This window comes from Balaenoptera borealis (genome assembly GCF_965194805.1).
Source record: "Balaenoptera borealis genome assembly, chromosome: 3".
Taxonomy (NCBI): Eukaryota; Metazoa; Chordata; class Mammalia; order Artiodactyla; family Balaenopteridae; genus Balaenoptera; species Balaenoptera borealis.
In genome coordinates this window covers 110,257,578-110,274,754 of record NC_138866.1, presented here as the reverse complement: position 1 = coordinate 110,274,754, position 17,177 = coordinate 110,257,578, and the positions used below count along the sequence as shown (strand labels likewise).

Genomic DNA, 17,177 nt, shown 5'->3' with positions numbered 1-17,177 from the left:
CTAGGTTATGCTGCTAGAAAATGACAGAGCTAGAATTTGAACTCAGTCTGGCTCTTGACTCTGGTTTATAATGGACTTTAATTGGTAGTCAGTGAGAAAGTAAGTTTTACTTTTTTAAAAAAAATCCGGAGAGTGATGTGATCACAGCTGTATTTTAGGAAGGTAAGCTTATAGTGGTGTCTAGGCTGGATTTGAGGAGGGAAATGGAAGATGGTGCTACCCAGCCATCACTGACAAGAATGGATAGAAAGGATTCAGACAGTGTGTCTGAAAGGAAACGTACACTAAAGTAAGATGAATTCATTTCAGCTGACTCTAAAATTAGCGTAAATATCACAGCAATATTTCATTCTGAAAATGGGCAAAATGGTGGGGAAAAAGGGAACCAAAACAGCAGATTTTTGCTTTCTTTGAAAATTTGGCAAATCAATGAGACATTAGCCATAATGGATATTTGTCTGTTTTGCTTAATTTGAAATTATTATTATAATTTTAATTATTAAGAATTTTTGTTTTAATGTTATGAAAACAAAGTTTATATGTTGAAAGAATGAAAATGGTGTCACTGAAAATATTTCCTTAGAAGTAAGTTGTTTTGGTGTCACTGGATTTTACTTGTTCTGTTACATGATTTCTAATTCTTTGAATTAAGTTTAGACATATTTTATGTGTAAAATTAAAGGTGTCTTTTAAACGCTTTGCATTTTGGTTATCGCTGCCATGCGGATGCAGGCGCACATTCAGGGGAGTTCATATATGGCTTGGAAAACTTTGTTTACAAGGACATCAAGCCTGGTGGGTATGCATGGTTAATTATATTCAGCTACATACAAAATTATATTTTTATCCATGCTTGTGCTTTTAATGGAGTTCATATGACATGTCATCCTTTTAGAAAATATGGAAATGTAATTCATGTTTTTCCCCTTTACCATCATTTCCTTTTCTCTACCTTCTGCATTTATTCATTCACCAAATACTTAATGTCTTCTAGTAGCAAGCACTCTGCTGGGTGGTGAATATTCATGAGGTGAAACAGACACAATCCACTGCCCTTATGAAGCTTACAGTTTGATCTATAGATAACTTTCAAATCTGGACTGCCTTTTTGACTTTAGTTCTGTAGAATAGTAGTTTCTCAATTAAACAATTCCTCTCCTATAGCAGTGCTTTTCAGACTTTGTAAAAAGCAATAAAATGGAACCTTTTATTTTTTGAGTGAGACTTTATTTAGAACCTTGATAAGAGATGTTTCTGTGACTTTCTTCTCATGTCCTCCCTGATTTGCTTCGCCTCTGCAGTAGCTTTGGAGGCACCTGTAGACTACTGTCCTGGACAGCCTCACATAAGGCCAATTTGAAGGCTGACTGCTTTAGGATTTAACAGTAGGATTCTTTTGTATCCTAGGAAGTTTACCAAGCACATTAAAATAATAATTTCTAATATTTTACACAGTAATTTGATTTATTTAACTGTATTCCCTATAACTTTTCAGGAATTTGTTATATTAGCTCAGTCACACTTAAAATTTCTTTTGATTAAATGGCAAATGGGGTCTCTATCTCAAAATGTAAACAATAATAAGCATTATGATATAATTACTTTTGCTGCTAGAAACTTCTTTAATGTTTAGGTTCATTATGACAAATGGAAGAATAAGTTGCATGCAGATTTCACAGCATTGAATGAAATTACCCTGAAAGGAGTTTCTCTGTGTACAAATCTGCCCCTTGAGTGAGTGTGGCTGACTATGTTAATTTGTCTTCGAGTCACTTTGTTTAATATAAAAGATAGCATGGAGATACTCATGGTTCACTGTCCAGTTTTGTAGGTTGTAATTGAACCAGCTTTCTGTAGTCTGCCAGGAGCAGTGTTTCCTGATCCTACTAGGAGCAACCTGCCTCCAGGATACAAATGAATTCCACTGGCCCATTCAAACATGTAACAAAATCATTGGGCAGCATTGCTAAAAACAAAACAAAACAGACAGAGGTCACTATAAAGTAAAACCTCATTGATTCAGAGTTTCCTTTTATTCCAAAAAGGTATATTAGCCTGGATAAAAAAAACTAGGCCTAGAATTTGATGATTCTGAAATGAGAATAATTTTGTTGATGATATCTTTATTTAGTTGTCCAGGACTTTGTGTGTACTTTATAATCCTTTCGTTTTTTTCCAGTTTCTGAGTGTATATTCCTTCCTCGTTAAAAAACAAACAAACAAAATACCCAAAACTTCTAGAGCAGTGGTTTTCAAAAAGTCAAAACTATTTTCATAATAATGCTAAGACATTATTTGATGTTTTCACTGTGTTGATATTGGTGATGATGGTGCAAAAGCAATGTTGTGTAAAATTGCTGGCTGCCTTAGCATGAATCGAGGCAGTGGCACTAAACTATACTATTAGGAGCCATTGTATTACCAATCACTCACAGTAAAAAACAAAATAAAATGGAAAAAGCACCAATTTTACTTAAGAATGTCATTGATGAAATAGAAAAATTTTAATTTTAATAAATTACAGCTCTTGAGCATATGTGTCTTTGAAGTTTCGTGACAAAAGAGGAAGCATACACAAGGTACTTCTGCAGACTGAAGCAGGATAATTGTCTCAAGGACAAATACTTGTGCAGTTGTTTCGGTTATCAGTGGAACCAGTTGCTTTTTTCATGGAAAGCCATTTTATTTGGAAGAATGGCTGACAGACTATTATTACTCAGATTTGGGTGTTTGGTAGACATTTCAACAATACAACTTTAAGAAAAAACAACTGACAGTGTTTGTTGCCAGCAAAAAGATTTGAGTTTCTGAACAAAAATTAGAATTTTGGGGAATTTGTATTTGCCGCTTTGAGCTTGATGGCTTCCCATACTTAAAAGACTTTTCTGATGAGATTTGTGGTGGTATTAACAATGTGATTTTTGATATTAAATAATAAAGTGACTCAATGTTTGTAAGATCTGCATAATTCAATGAAGCAATATTTCCATATTATCAGTGCGTGGCAAAAAATTATGAATGTATAAAAGAGCAAGGTAGACTGATTTTAATCCAGACGAAAGATACACTGATAGAGTTTCAGTTTCCAAGGTGCAACTTTAAGAAGCTATCACTAGTTGAGTTTGGTGTAGTATCCATAATTGCATGAAAAGACCGTGAAGATGTTCCTTCCTTTTCGTATTACATATCTGTAGTTAGGTCAGATTTTCTTCACATACTTCAATCTAAACAACATATACCAAAAGAGCAAAGGCAGAAGCAGATATTTGAATCCAGCAGTCTTCTACTAAGCCAGACATTAAAGACATTTGTAAGATTGTAAAACCATGCCACTCTTCTCACTACAGCTTTTTGTTTGGAAAATATAGTTATTTTTCATAAATACATGTTAACTGTACTATCACATAATGGGTTTTTTAATGAGTTAATATTAAAAAGATTTTCAGTGTTGATTTCCAATATGGTAAATATCAATAGCTGTAATCCACACTAATGAAAAGCTGTTTAAGGTTCTTAAATTGTAAGTGTGTTAAAGGAACCCTGAGACCAAAGCATTTGAGAACTGCTTTATAGAGTGACTGGGGATCATGAATTTATTGTCCATCTGATTAAACAGAAACTGTCTCTAAAGAAATATGTAGTACTCAGATTAGATTTTGCAACTATTTGAAGATGTTTAAACATGGTGCATCTAACACTGAGATCAAAGACAGAACAAGGTGCTAGAACAAATGTGAAACCAGAAAGATAATAGGAGGTCAGGTGAGAAGAGTGAGTTATGGTAGATTCTAAACCCAGGCAGCTGAACTCCTGTCTCTGAAAGCTTTCTACTTAAGTGGGATGGTTTTCAGGGCTATTCTGGCTTTCTTAGCTGTTTCTTTTCAAATGGTAGTTCTTTGAGAACTTAGTCTTTTTCTGAATGTTTAATTTATAAATGAAAAACATTTAGGGAACATCACTGTGACAACTACTGGTAATAGCAAAGTCCAGATTTTGTTATACGTTTATTAAATATTTTCTTCTTGAAACTTAGGGTTTTATTCTTAAAATCCAAGATTTGATTCTTAGTTTTTTGTAGTGGCAGGACAATTTGCTTTAAAATATCAAGGAAGAAAGAATTTAAAATTTCAAGCTAAATATCATGTATATTCTCTCAAATATATGTAACATTAACTGAGCTTATATTTTTATTATAATGTTCAGATGTGGATTTTTTTGATTCATTTGAACAGATACGTATCATGTGCTTTGTGCCTAGATGTTAGGATAATTCCTGTCCTAATGAAGACTCCTGCCTGGTAACAAGACAGTTGTGCAAACACTTCAAATACAGTGTAATCACTGCTTAATGGAAGTCTATATAAGATGCAGGGGTAGATGGCCTTGGAGATGCTTGGAAGAGTCAAAGAAGGCTTCACACAGGCTGCAGTGCTGGACCTGAGATTTGGAAGCCTCCTAGGAATTTGCCTGGTAAAGAACTTCAGGGAGAGGAAACCAAGTTTAGGGAATGAAACGTGTAGAGGCATTAGGCATTAGAAAGTTATGGTTTGTTTTGGAAAGTATAAGTAGTGTTCCTGAAGTATCCAGTGCAAGGATGAGTGGCAGGAGATAGAACAGGACAGGGTGATAGAGGTCGGATCATGAAAGGATTTTTGTGTCATGCAAACACATTCTCATTTTATCTGGCAGGCTGCAGAGAGCCTTTAAAAGAATTTTGAGCAGGGAATTAACAGGCCTGAATAGTATTTTAGAAGATGTAAGTCTGGTGGCGGTATAGAAGGATGTTAGGTCGGAGGTAACAGTGGAGACTGGAGGCAGGGGAGACCATACAGAGGCTGCCCCAAGAGCGTGGACTGGAGTTGATGTGTAATAGGCAGTTGAATGTAACGATTTGTAAATTGGGTAAGATAGGTTTGGGTTAATGCCATGACGTGAGGCAGTGCCAAATAAAAGTGGATGAGGTGTTAAAGGAATTATTAAGCTAATTTCAGTGTAAAAGTCCATGTACTTTTTTTGCCCTTTTTGTATTCTTTATGTCCTCAAGTTATTAAAGTATTCTGCTTGTGAGGTGTATCATCCAGAGGAAGTCATCTGTCGGCAGCCTACCCATTCATTTCATTTGTGTTCCTGTGTTCCTACCACACACTTATCAAAACCTTTTCTCTGAAAGTCTTTTTATTCTGTCATTATTACATTTCCAATATTTTGGTAACGCTGAAATGAAAAATTAAACTTCATAGTGTAAACAGTCATAAATATTATAAAGGGCATTCTGTATGGATATTTTACCCAATTTTTGTGTAATTGCACCTGCCAGGTTATTTTCTAGATTAAAGAAGGTTATTCTAGACTAAAGAAGGTTTGTGAATTTCTGCTTGTATTGAAATAACAGATCAGTTTAGAATAAAGTAACGTGAGTTGTACCAAAATTTGCTGTCAGGAAGAAGTCTCTTGTTTTCTTTTCTGTCCTCTAGTCTGCTAACTTGAATTTTATCCTTTTCTCACTAAAATGCTTCCACTGAGAAGGACGTAAACGTAAAAAGCACAAAAAACATTTTAAGAAACCTTTTAAAGGTCTTGATCGCTCAAAAGGTAGGTAAAAGTAGTTTTTATGCCATGTGTTATTTATACACATTGCCACTTGATTTCTGTCTTCAAAGGTCAAATGAATGTTAGATTACAATGTAACTTCAAAAATAAGTTTTAAGTTGGAAATGCATATTAAAATCTAAAATCTAAAATAAAAGAAGGACACTGGAATAGGTTGTAATTTCCATTGAGTAGTGCCTTAGCTATCGTTTGGTCATTGATTATGAACTATGTGAGAATTTCAACTCTTTTTTTTAATTTAATTTAATTTATTTTTTATACAGCAGGTTCTTATTAGTTATCAATTTTATACATATTAGTGTATATATGTCAATCCCAATCTCCCAATTTATCACACCACCACCACCCCCTGCCACTTCCCTGCCTTGGTGTCCATACGTTTGTTCTCTACATGTGTGTCTCTATTTCTGCCCTGCAAACTGGTTCATCTGTACCATTTTTCTAGGTTCCACAAATATGCGTTAATATATGATATTTGTTTTTCTCTTTCTGACTTACTTCACTCTGTATGACAATCTCTAGATCCATCCATGTCTCTATAAATGACCCACTTTTGTTCCTTTCTATGGCTGAGTAATATTCCCTTGTATATATGTACCACATCTTCTTTATCCATTCGTCTGTCGATGAGCATTTAGGTTGCTTCCATGACCTGGCTATTGTAAATAGTGCTGCAATGAACATTGGGGTGCATGTGTCTTTTTGAATTATGGTTTTCTCTGGGTATATGCCCAGTAGTGGGATTGCTGGGTCATATGGTAATTCTATTTTTAGTTTTTTAAGGAACCTCCATACTGTTCTCCATAGTGGCTGTATCAATTTACATTCCCACCAGCAGTGCAAGAGGGTTCCCTTTACTCCACACCCTCTCCAGCATTTGTTGTTTGTAGATTTTCTAATGTTGCCTGTTCTAACTGGTGTGAGGTGATACCTCATTGTAGTTTTGATTTGCATTTCCCTAATAATTAGTGATGTTGAGCAGCTTTTCTTGTGCTTCTTGGCCATCTGTATGTCTTCTTTGGAGAAATGTCTATTTAGGTCTTCTGTCCATTTTTTGATTGGTCTTCTGCCCATTTTTTGATTTGGTTTGTTTTCTTAATATTGAGCTGCTTGAGCCGTTTGTATATTTTGGACATTAATCCTTTGTCCATTGATTTGTTTGCAAATATTTTCTCCCATTCTGAGGGTTGTCTTGTTTGTAGTTTCCTTTGCTTTGCAAAAGCTTTTAAGTTTCATTACGTCCCATTTGTTTATTTTTGTTTTTATTTCCATTACTCTAGGAGATGGATCAAAAAAGATCTTGCTGTGATTTATGTCAAAGAGTGTTCTTCCTATGTTTTCCTCTAAGGGTTTTATAGTGTCTGGTCTTACATTTAGGTCTCTAATCCATTTTGAGTTTCTTTTTGTGTATGGTGTTAGGCAGTGTTCTAGTTTCATTCTTTTACATGTAGCTGTCCAGTTTTCCCAGCACCACTTACTGAAGAGGCTGTCTTTTCTCCATTGTATATCCTTGCCTCCTTTGTCATAGATTAGTTGACCATAGGTGTGTGGGATTATCTCTGGGCTTTCTATCCTGTTCCATGGATCTATATTTCTGTTTTTGTGCCAGTACCATATTGTCTTGATTACTGTAGCTTTGTAGTATAGTATGAAGTCAGGGAGTCTGAGTCCTCCAGCTCTGTTTTTTTTCCCTCAAGATTGCTTTGGCTATTCGGGGTCTTTTGTGTCTCCATACAAATTTAAGATTTTTTGTTCTAGTTCTGTAGAAAATGCCATTGGTAATTTGATAGGGATTGCATTGAATCTGTAGATTGCTTTGGGTCGTATAGTCATTTTCACAATATTGATTCTTCCAATCCAAGAACATGGTATATCTCTCCATCTGTTTGTGTCATCTTTGATTTCTTTCATCAGTGTCTTATAGTTTTCTGAGTATAGGTCTTTTACCTCCTTAGGTAGGTTTATTCCTAGGTATTTTATTCTTTTTGTTGCAGTGGTGAATGGCATTGTTTCCTTAATTTCTCTTTCTGATCTTTTGTTGTTAGTGTATAGGAATGCAAGAGATTTCTGTGCATTAATTTTGTATCCGGCAACTTTACCAAATTCATTGATTAGCTCTAGTAGTTTTCGGGTGGCATCTTTAGGATTCTCTATGTATAGTATCATGTCATCTGCAAACAGTGATGGTTTTACTTCTTCTTTTCTGATTTGGATTCCTTTTCTTTCTTTTTCTTCTCTGATTGCCGTGGCTAGGGCTTCCAAAACTATGTTGAATAATAGTGGCGAGAGTGGACATCCTTGTCTTGTTCCTGATCTTAGAGGAAATGCTTTCAGTTTTTCACCATTGAGAATGATGTTTGCTGTGGGTTTGTCATATATGGCCTTTATTATGTTGAGGTAGGTTCCCTCTATGCACACTTTCTGGAGAGTTTTTACCATAAATGGGTGTTGAATTTTGTCAAAAGCTTTTTCTGCATCTATTGAGATGATCATATGGTTTTTCTTCTTCAATTTGTTAATATGGTGTATCACATTGATTGATTTGTGTATATTGAAGAATCCTTGCATCCCTGGGATAAATCCCACTTGATCATGGTGTATGATCCTTTTACTATGTTGTTGGATTCTGTTTGCTAGTGTTTTGTTGAGAATTTTGGCATCTATATTCATCAGTGATATTGGTCTGTAATTTTCTTTTTTTGTAGTATCTTTGTCTGGTTTTGGTATGAGGGTGATGGTGGCCTCATAGAATGAGTTTGGGAGTGTTCCTTCCTCTGCAATTTTTTGGAAGAGTTTGAGAAAGATAGGTGTTAGCTCTTCTCTAAATGTTCGATAGAATTCACCTGTGAAGCCATCTGGTCCTGGGCTTTTGTTTGTTGGAAGATTTTTAATCACAGTTTCAATTTCATTACTTGTGATTGGTCTGTTCATATTTTCTATTTCTTCCTGGTTCAGTCTTGGAAGGTTATACCTTTCTAAGAAATTGTCCATTTCTTCCAGGTTGTCCATTTTATTGGCAGAGAGTTGCTTGTAGTAGTCTCTGAGGATGCTTTGTATTTCTGCAGTGTCTGTTGTAACTTCTCCTTTTTCATTTCTAATTTTATTGATTTGAGTCCTCTCCCTCTTTTTCTTGATGAGTCTGGCAAAAGGTTTATCAGTTTTGTTTATCTACTCACAGAACCAGCTTTTAGTTTTATTGATCTTTGTTATTGTTTTCTTTGTTTCTGTTTCATTTATTTCTGCTCTGATCTTTATGATTTCTTTCCTTCTGCTAACTTTGGGTTTTGATTATTCTTCTTTCTCTAGTTCCTTTAGGTGTAAGATTAGATTGTTTATTTGAGATTTTTCTTGTTTCTTGAGGTAGGATTGTATTGCTACATACTTCCCTCTTAGAACTTCTTTTGCTGCATCCCATAGGTTTTGGATTGTCGTGTTTTCATTGTAATTTGTCTCTAGGTGTTTTTTGATTTCCTCTTTGATTTCTTCAGTGATCTCATGGTTATTTAGTAATGTATTGTTTAGCCTCCATGTGTTTGTGTTTTTTACGTTTTTTTCCCCTGTAATTGATTTTTAATCTCATAGCGTTGTGGTTGGAAAAGGTGTTTGATATGATTTCAGTTTTCTTAAATTTACCGAGGCTTGATTTGTGACCCAAGATGTGATCTATCCTGGAGAATGTTCCGTGTGCACTTGAGAAGAAAGTGTAATCTGCTGTTTTTGGATGGAATGTCCTATAAATATTAATTAAGTCTATATGGTCTATTGTGTCATTTAAAGCTTGTGTTTCCTGATTAATTTTCTGTCTGGATGATCTGTCCATTGGTGTAAGTGAGGTGTTAAGGTCCCCCACTATTATTATGTTACTGTCGATTTCCTCTTTTATAACTGTTAGCAGTTGCCTTATGTATTGAGGTGCTCCTATGTTGGGTGCATATATATTTATAATTGTTATATCTTCTTCTTGGATTGATCCCTTGATCATTATGTAGTGTCCTTCCTTGTCTCTTGTAACATTCTTTATTTTAAAGTCTATTTTATCTGATATGAGTATTGGTACTCCAGCTTTCTTTTGATTTCCATTGGCATGGAAAATCTTTTTCCATCCCCTCACTTTCAGTCTGTATGTGTCTCTAGGTCTGAAGTGGGTCTCTCGTAGACAGCATATATATGGGTCTTGTTTTTGTATCCATTCAGCCAGCCTGTGTCTTTTGGTTGGAGTATTTAACCTATTCGCATTTAAGGTAATTATCGATATGTATGTTCCTGTTGCCATTTTCTTAATTGTTTTGGGTTTGTTTTTGTAGGTTCTTTCTTCTCTTGTGTTTCCCACTTAGAGAAGTTCCTTTAGCATTTGTTGTAGAGCTGGTTTGGTGGTGCTGATTTCCCTTAGCTTTTGCTTGTCTGTAAAGCTTTTGATTTCTCTGTCGAATCTGAATGAGATCCTTGCTGGGTAGAGTAATCTTGGTGGTAGGTTCTTCCCTTTCATCACTTTAAATATAGCATGCCACTCCCTTCTGGCTTGTAGAGTTTCTGCTGAAAAATCAGCTGTTATCCTTATGGGAGTTCCCTTGTATGTTATTTGTTGTTTTTCCCTTGTTGCTTTCAATAATTTTTCTTTGTCTTTGATTTTTTTCAATTTTATTACTATGTGTCTCAGCATGTTTCTCCTTGGGTTTATCCTGCCTGGGACTCTCTGTGCTTCCGAGACTTGGGTGGCTATTTCGTTTCCCATGTTAGGGAAGTTTTCGACTATAATGTCCTAAAATATTTTCTCAAGTCCTTTCTGTCTCTCTTCTTCTTCTGGGACCCCTATAATGTGAATGTTGTTGCATTTAATGTTGTCCCAGAGGTCTCATAGGCTGTCTTGATTTCTTTTCATTCTTTTTTCTTTATTCTCTTCTGAGGCAGTGAATTCCACCATTCTGTCTTTCAGGTCACTTATCCGTTCTTCTGCCTCACTTATTCTGCTGTTGATTCCTTCTAGTGTATGTTTCATTTCAGTTATTGTATTGTTCATCTCTGATTGTTTGTTCTTAAATTCTTCTAGGTGTGTGTTCTTTAATTCTTCTAGGTCTTTGTTAAACATTTCTTGCATCTTCTCTATCTTTGCCTCTATTCTTTTTCCGAGGTCCTGGATCATCTTCACTATCATTATTCTGAATTCTTGTTCTGGAAGGTTGCCTATCTCCACTTCATTTAGTTGTTTTTCTGGGGTTTTATCTTGTTCCTTCATCTGATACAAAGTCCTTTGCCTTTTCATTTTGTCTATCTTTCTGTGAATGTGGTTTTCCTTCCACAGGCTGCAGAATTGTAGTTCTTCTTGCTTCTGCTCTCTGCCCTCTGTTCGAGAATTTCAACTCTTGAACTTGTATTTTCCTATTTTTTATAGATAAACCAAAAGAAGCCAAAAAGGATACGTTGTTGGAAAAATTGGCAACTCAAGTAATTAAAAATGTACAAGTAAAAATCACAGACATTCACATTAAATATGAAGATGATGTAAGTAACTTAGTTTACTTGGTTTAAGTTAGTAATTAAGTGTGTATTTTATGACATTAATTCTTGATTTGCCCATAAATAGCAATTTTAAATCCAAGATAGATTTTTTTTTTCCTGATTAGTACACTACCATATCTCCTTCCTTGTGTTAGACTTTTTTCATCCGGCATTAACATGTGTACATATATCATAAAACTGGCATATGTTCCTTTCTAAAGCTAATTTAAGAGATTTTTGGATTTTTCTCTATCATTTATTTTGAATTTTGTTTAAAGACTTAGACTAATATAACTTTAAGGAACTAATTTTTTTTAATAATGGCAAGTAATTAGTTTCCAGAGGTGATGAAGTAGTCGTTCATAATGGTAGTTGGTAGAGAGGGGACTAAAATCCAGGTCAGTTGGCTGCTAGTCTCATTCACTTTACATTCCACCATGTTGGATTTTAACACCCACAGCTACTCACACACATGTGTAGCAATATTTAGAAACCACACTTCACTTATAAGCAAAAGTTTAACATTAGTTGATTAAGAGCTATTTTACTGATTAATTTTAGTTAAAATATAACAGATATTTTCAACTTAATATGCACTGCTTTGTCTTAAAGTTCGAAACATACATGAGAAGCCTTGAATTTTTGTTATTCACCTAACAAATTGGAAATGCTTTTTCATCTTTTCCAAAAATGAGTTTGCTTTCTTTTTTGTTTTTAGTTTGCTTTAAGTTTGGATTGAATTAAAGTCATACTGCCATATATAGAATTTATTTTACTTTCCTGATAAGTTCCTTTTGTAACTTAATATTCAGTAAGACACACTTGTAGTTTTTCAAGATACACCATCTCTATCTTACACTGACTTTTATCTTTTGTTTTTTCTGCAGTCATTAGACTGAATTTTGCTAACAAATAATGTCTAAAAACCAAATTCATAAATCTCCTTGTTTAAAACAAACTTAGGAAAATAAAATTGACTCAACCCGTCATGGAAGTAAAAGAATTATTCTTAAAGCTAATGGCATGTTGGTGAATGATAATCTCAGTTTAAGCTTAAACTAAGCTTTTTTATTGAGCAAATGCAATTCGAAAGGTACATTATTTCTTTCTCTTTAATGAAGAAATACAGAGATACGTAGGAGTGGGACAAGTAATATCAATTACATTTAAATTGGTGTCAGGGACAAAATATATTACAATAATCTAAAGGAAAAAAAAAGCACAAAGGGATCTTCCTTATATTGCCTCTTTCAATGTGATTACCTTAATTATTGTGTCTAGAAGGATAGTGAAAAATATAGAAATGGGGGTAGGGAAAGTATAATAATTTATCATAAAGATGTTCTTTGTATGATAGCAATAATTTATGGGTAGTGCATTAGCAGCTGAGGAGTTGTGTTTTATTAAAGTTCCTTCTGAAATAGCTGCAAGTTATTTTGAGCTTGATATCCATAGGTATAAAAAGATGAATATGGGAATGAAGGGAAATACATTTTGCCACAAATCATAATATATCTAATATTAAAAACAAAGCTCACAAAGCTCTTTGTGCTTTGCAGCTATACCAGAGCATGCATTTAGGTGACTAAACTCAAGTCTCTGGTGGATGATTTAGAACATGATTTTTCTCCTCTCTCTAGTTTCCCTATTTTCTTTCATGACCAAAAAACACTGACTTTTGGACATCTTTGCGATGTCGAAAACAATGACATCGTACACACCATGGCACAGTTTAAGCACTGTGTATAAATATAATTTAGGTATTGAAGATGAGAAATAGATCAGAAGTTTAACATTGGCATATTTTGAGTTAAGAGATTGAGGAAATTAAATATTAAGAATCTTGAAGCATCTTCTAACAAGCCATTTTTAAAGTGTACAGGAAATTAAAAGGCTTAAAGAGACAGTTCACATTTCTAAATGTGAAAATCTTAAATGTTTTAAAAATAATTTTGTGGCACGGTTTATCTGCAACTCCTTGTTTTATTTATCTATGGAGAACATCTTTAATGGTATATACATAAAGAGACTGTCTCTTTTAAACTATGTAGACAAGAGTCTGTTTAGTCCTAGTTAGTGAATCTTCTCACTTCTAGTAAGAAAATAGTTCTTCTAGGAAAGTATCATGTTAGTGTCATGCCTACAAAATATGGAAAATCCCAGCCATGTTAAAGTCTTCCTTCCCTTTCTTTTCCACAAATCCATTTGGTTGCGTTACTTTTGAACTCATTGTCCTGTGTTGCCTATTGTAGAGTGGAGAATGGATTTACCCTCACTATCAATATATTTTAATGTCACCTTTTTTTCTTTGATAGGTAACAGATCCAAAGCGGCCTCTTTCATTTGGTGTCACACTGGGAGAACTTAGTCTATTGGTAAAGTGACCTTATTTAAAATTTCTGTGGAACCTGTAAAATATTATTCTCAAGTCACAGGGTGAATTTCCTAAAATCAGCTATTGCTACAAATAGCTGTTTTATTTTTATGTGTAATCTTTCTACAGCTTTTCTAGGAATTTACAACTTTTAGTGATACTTTCATTATGTTCTCTAATTATTTTGATTTATCTTTGAATTTAACAGATTTCAAAATATCAAGAACAAGTGTTTTGAAAGTATTAAAAGCTGTATCTTACATCTTTAGTAAATTAGAGGAAGATAGATTTCTATAGAGTTATGTTCTTATCCACAGTATAATTTCCAAATAGTTTATACATGTGTATCTGTTTATTATATTGAAATGTACATAAGCGAATTTATTTTGATTAAGTATTTTATAATGCAGTTTGGTTTTTCTCTTAAAGGTCTTTAAGGATATAGAGTGTGTATATCCAGGTTGGACATTTTTTTCCTATTACGGACAACTAAGTGGCAGGAAACATGTTTTAAAGTTAAGGACAGTGAGCAGTAGATCATACTGGGTATATTTTGGCCTTTTGATTAGTTATATGAAGAGGGGCTTAGTAGGGAAAGAAGACGAAGAAAAAAAGAAAGAGAAGTAGACTATTAAACAGAAAAAGGACATTGTTACATGGAGGCCTTAAGAAGATACATGCATGCAGAGAAGTAGAGGTATACATCAGTTGAAGATCAAAGCAGAAAAATTAAAGAAAAAGTACTGGAGAAACAAAGGAAAGGGAGTCAAGGAAGCTAGTGTTTAATACACTGTTTATCCTCTGCTTGTTTCCAAAATGAATTTGAAGTAGCTTTCAATAAAAAAGAGACAATGCTATAACACTTCTAAAGAAACCAGAATCTGTGTTCTGAAAGGCAGAGAGATCATTGTTCCAGAAAAATGAGACCAGCAATATTAGTCATAAGTGAGCTCCCTGTTTAATGTTGAGCTTCTAACAGACCAAATGAAAAATACAAAATAGTCACATAGTGCCCATTGACTGATAACAGGCATTCTAAGGATGGTGTGTAGTTTCCTTAGTGTGTGCTGTTGTTTGATCCTCCGTATCTTTGCTCAGATTCTTCATATGGTTTTTCTTTGCCTGTGTTATTCTTTTCCCTTAATCTGCCTGGCATTTCTGTTCAGGTTTTAATAGTTCCTTCAGATATTACCGTCTTTCTCATTCTTTTTTTTTACTTCACTCTTAGAAGTTACCATTGCTTCTTTTATGCTCCCCAATATATTTTATCAAAGCACCTGTGACACATTACTGAACTGGTTATCATGTTGGTTTCCTTCTATCCAGCCTTCATTCATTGATACAATAGTGCCTATATTTTAGTGCTTTTATGATGATGAAATTAGGTAGTTTGTGTAAAGCATTTGGCACATTGTCTGGCTCAGTTTCTGCTTCACCTACCACACTGACTATTATAACAACAATAATAGCAAACTTAACTCTTTCTGTATCTGTACCATTCCTTTTTTCCATCTTTCCACTTACAAACTAACTTTTATATCTAAGATAATCTTCCCACCTCTGATCTGGATCCCGTTGTCCCCCGTGTCCTTAGGAGCCTTTTTCCCCCTTTTCTCTCACCCCCTCCTACCTTTTGCCTTTTCTTCCTTATTTCTGTCAATTTCCTTCTCTTTCCTAAATCTTCAACCCTTCTTCTTCCCTCGTCTCCCTTCTCTACCTCCTTCTTCTAAGCATTGAAATGCATTCAAGTGTTTCTTTTATATTAAAATTAAAAAGCCTCTCCTTAACCTTCTCCCACTCCACCCAGGCCCCATCTAACTATTGCCTTCTCCTTCTCTTCTTTCTAACTAAGTTGGTGAGAAAATTGTCTACCTTTGCTCTCTTTATTTCCCCACCTCCTAATGACTCCCTACCCACTATACTCTTATTCTACTGCTCCCCTGAAACTGCTCTTAACCAGTTCATCGGTAATGCCCTGGCCGCTTAAGTAAGTTTATTTTAGTTTATCTCACAGCAGCTTTTGGCATTGCTGACCATACTGACTTTGTAGAAACATGGTCACGCTGTGATTTCCATATTCTCCGGGTTTTCTTCCTACTTTGCAATATTTATTTATTTATTTACTTACTTTTTACAAGAATGTGGACCTTCTTCAGTAGTTTATAGGCTAGCTCTCTGTTTTTATTCATACCCAATTCCTTCCACGCGCAGACACAGAGTAGCTCAGTAATTATTTTCTGAATGAATGAACTCAGTTAAATTAGAACCTCCTCAATTCCATTTTCACTGTTCCTTTCATTTTGTAATATAAATATGTAAAGAAACAGGTAACTAACATTAGCCATCATTAGCTAAATGTCTTGTTGTTCCCAAGTTATTTTGTTACGGTTATTAGAGCACTGTTTTGTTGATATATATACTTCATTTCACAGTTACTCTCTTTTTTTCTTTTAGACTGCAAATGAACACTGGACTCCGTGCATATTAAATGAAGCAGAAAAAATTATATATAAGGTATTAGACTAGACTTTTTAATCCAGTTATTTTCCTAACTACAAACACTTAATGTATTTTCTTCAAGAAACCTTGATGAAGCAGAATATGCCATTGGAATGTGAGTTAAAAGTTTTGGGTCCAGTTTTGGCTCTGCTACTTACTATGTGACCTTCTGTAATCACTTACCTATTCTGAAGTTTAGATTCTTCACCTAGAATATAAAGAAACCAGATAAAATTAATGTTTCCTAAATTGTATTCATGGAGCATAATATATCATTGGAATGTGAGTTAAAAGTTCTGGGTCCAGTTGTGGCTCTGCTACTTACTATGTGATAACCTTCTGTAATCACTTACCTATTCTGAGGTTTAGATTCTTCACCTAGAATATAAAGAAACTGAATAAAATTAATGTTTCCCAAATTGTACTTCATGGAGCATTAGGTAATTAAGATATTATCAGATTTGTTGAAAAAATATTCTCTGGTCAAGTAAGATTACTGACTAAAGTAGAAAGCTGTACATAGTTAAACAGGTACGTTTTATTTTGTTTTAAACTCCAGGACTTCACAGTACTTTAAATATGCTAATAAACATTGTGAATCTTTAAGAAGGATATTTAGTATGTAGCTTTCCCCACCTTTGTTGATCATAGAATCCTCTCCCTTCACCCCTCCCTTGAAACAGCCATTTGTACCCACTGGAGAAATCATGTCTTTCTTTTTTTTTTTTTTAATAAATTTATTTATTTTTATTTATTTATTTTTGGCTGCATTGGGTCTTCGTTGCTGCGCGCGGGCTTTCTCTAGTTGCAGCGAGCGGGGGCTACTCTTCCTCGCGGTGCACGGGCTTCTCATTGCAGTGGCTTCTCTTGTTGCAGAGCACAGGCTGTAGACGCGCAGGCTTCGATAGTTGTGGCTCGTGGGCTCTAGAGCACAGGCTCAGTAGTTGTGGTGCATGGGCTTAGTTGCTCCACGACATGTGGGATCTTCCCAGAGCAGGGCTTGAACCCATGTCCCCTGCATTGGCAGGCAGATTCTTAACCACTGCGCCACCAGGGAAGTCCTGAATCATGTCTTTCTTATTCAATGAAATATTTACAGTCTGTTAAATACTAAATTCTCAATAAATGTTTGATCACTGAATGAATGAATCCCCTTGGGAATAGTGTTCCTGGAAGCACAGTTTAGCAAATGCTAGAT

At 34.7% G+C, this 17,177-nt stretch overlaps 1 protein-coding gene across 6 annotated transcripts in view; it reads left to right on the top strand.

The window, feature by feature from the left end:
• The window catches only part of VPS13C (vacuolar protein sorting 13 homolog C), a 182,797-nt gene that overhangs the window by 27,486 nt on the left and 138,134 nt on the right, over positions 1–17,177 (top strand). For 4 of the 6 annotated variants that reach the window (XM_082387985.1, XM_082387984.1, XM_082387987.1 and 1 more), the window contains exons 6-8: positions 11,000–11,109; positions 13,422–13,481; positions 15,935–15,994. In XM_082387985.1, coding sequence (XP_082244111.1) covers positions 11,000–11,109; positions 13,422–13,481; positions 15,935–15,994 — 230 coding nt within the window. Of the gene's footprint in view, positions 1–732; positions 796–5,526; positions 5,593–10,999; positions 11,110–13,421; positions 13,482–15,934; positions 15,995–17,177 lie in introns of all 6 variants that reach the window. The other 2 variants (XM_082387988.1, XM_082387989.1) reach the window with 1 other exon arrangement.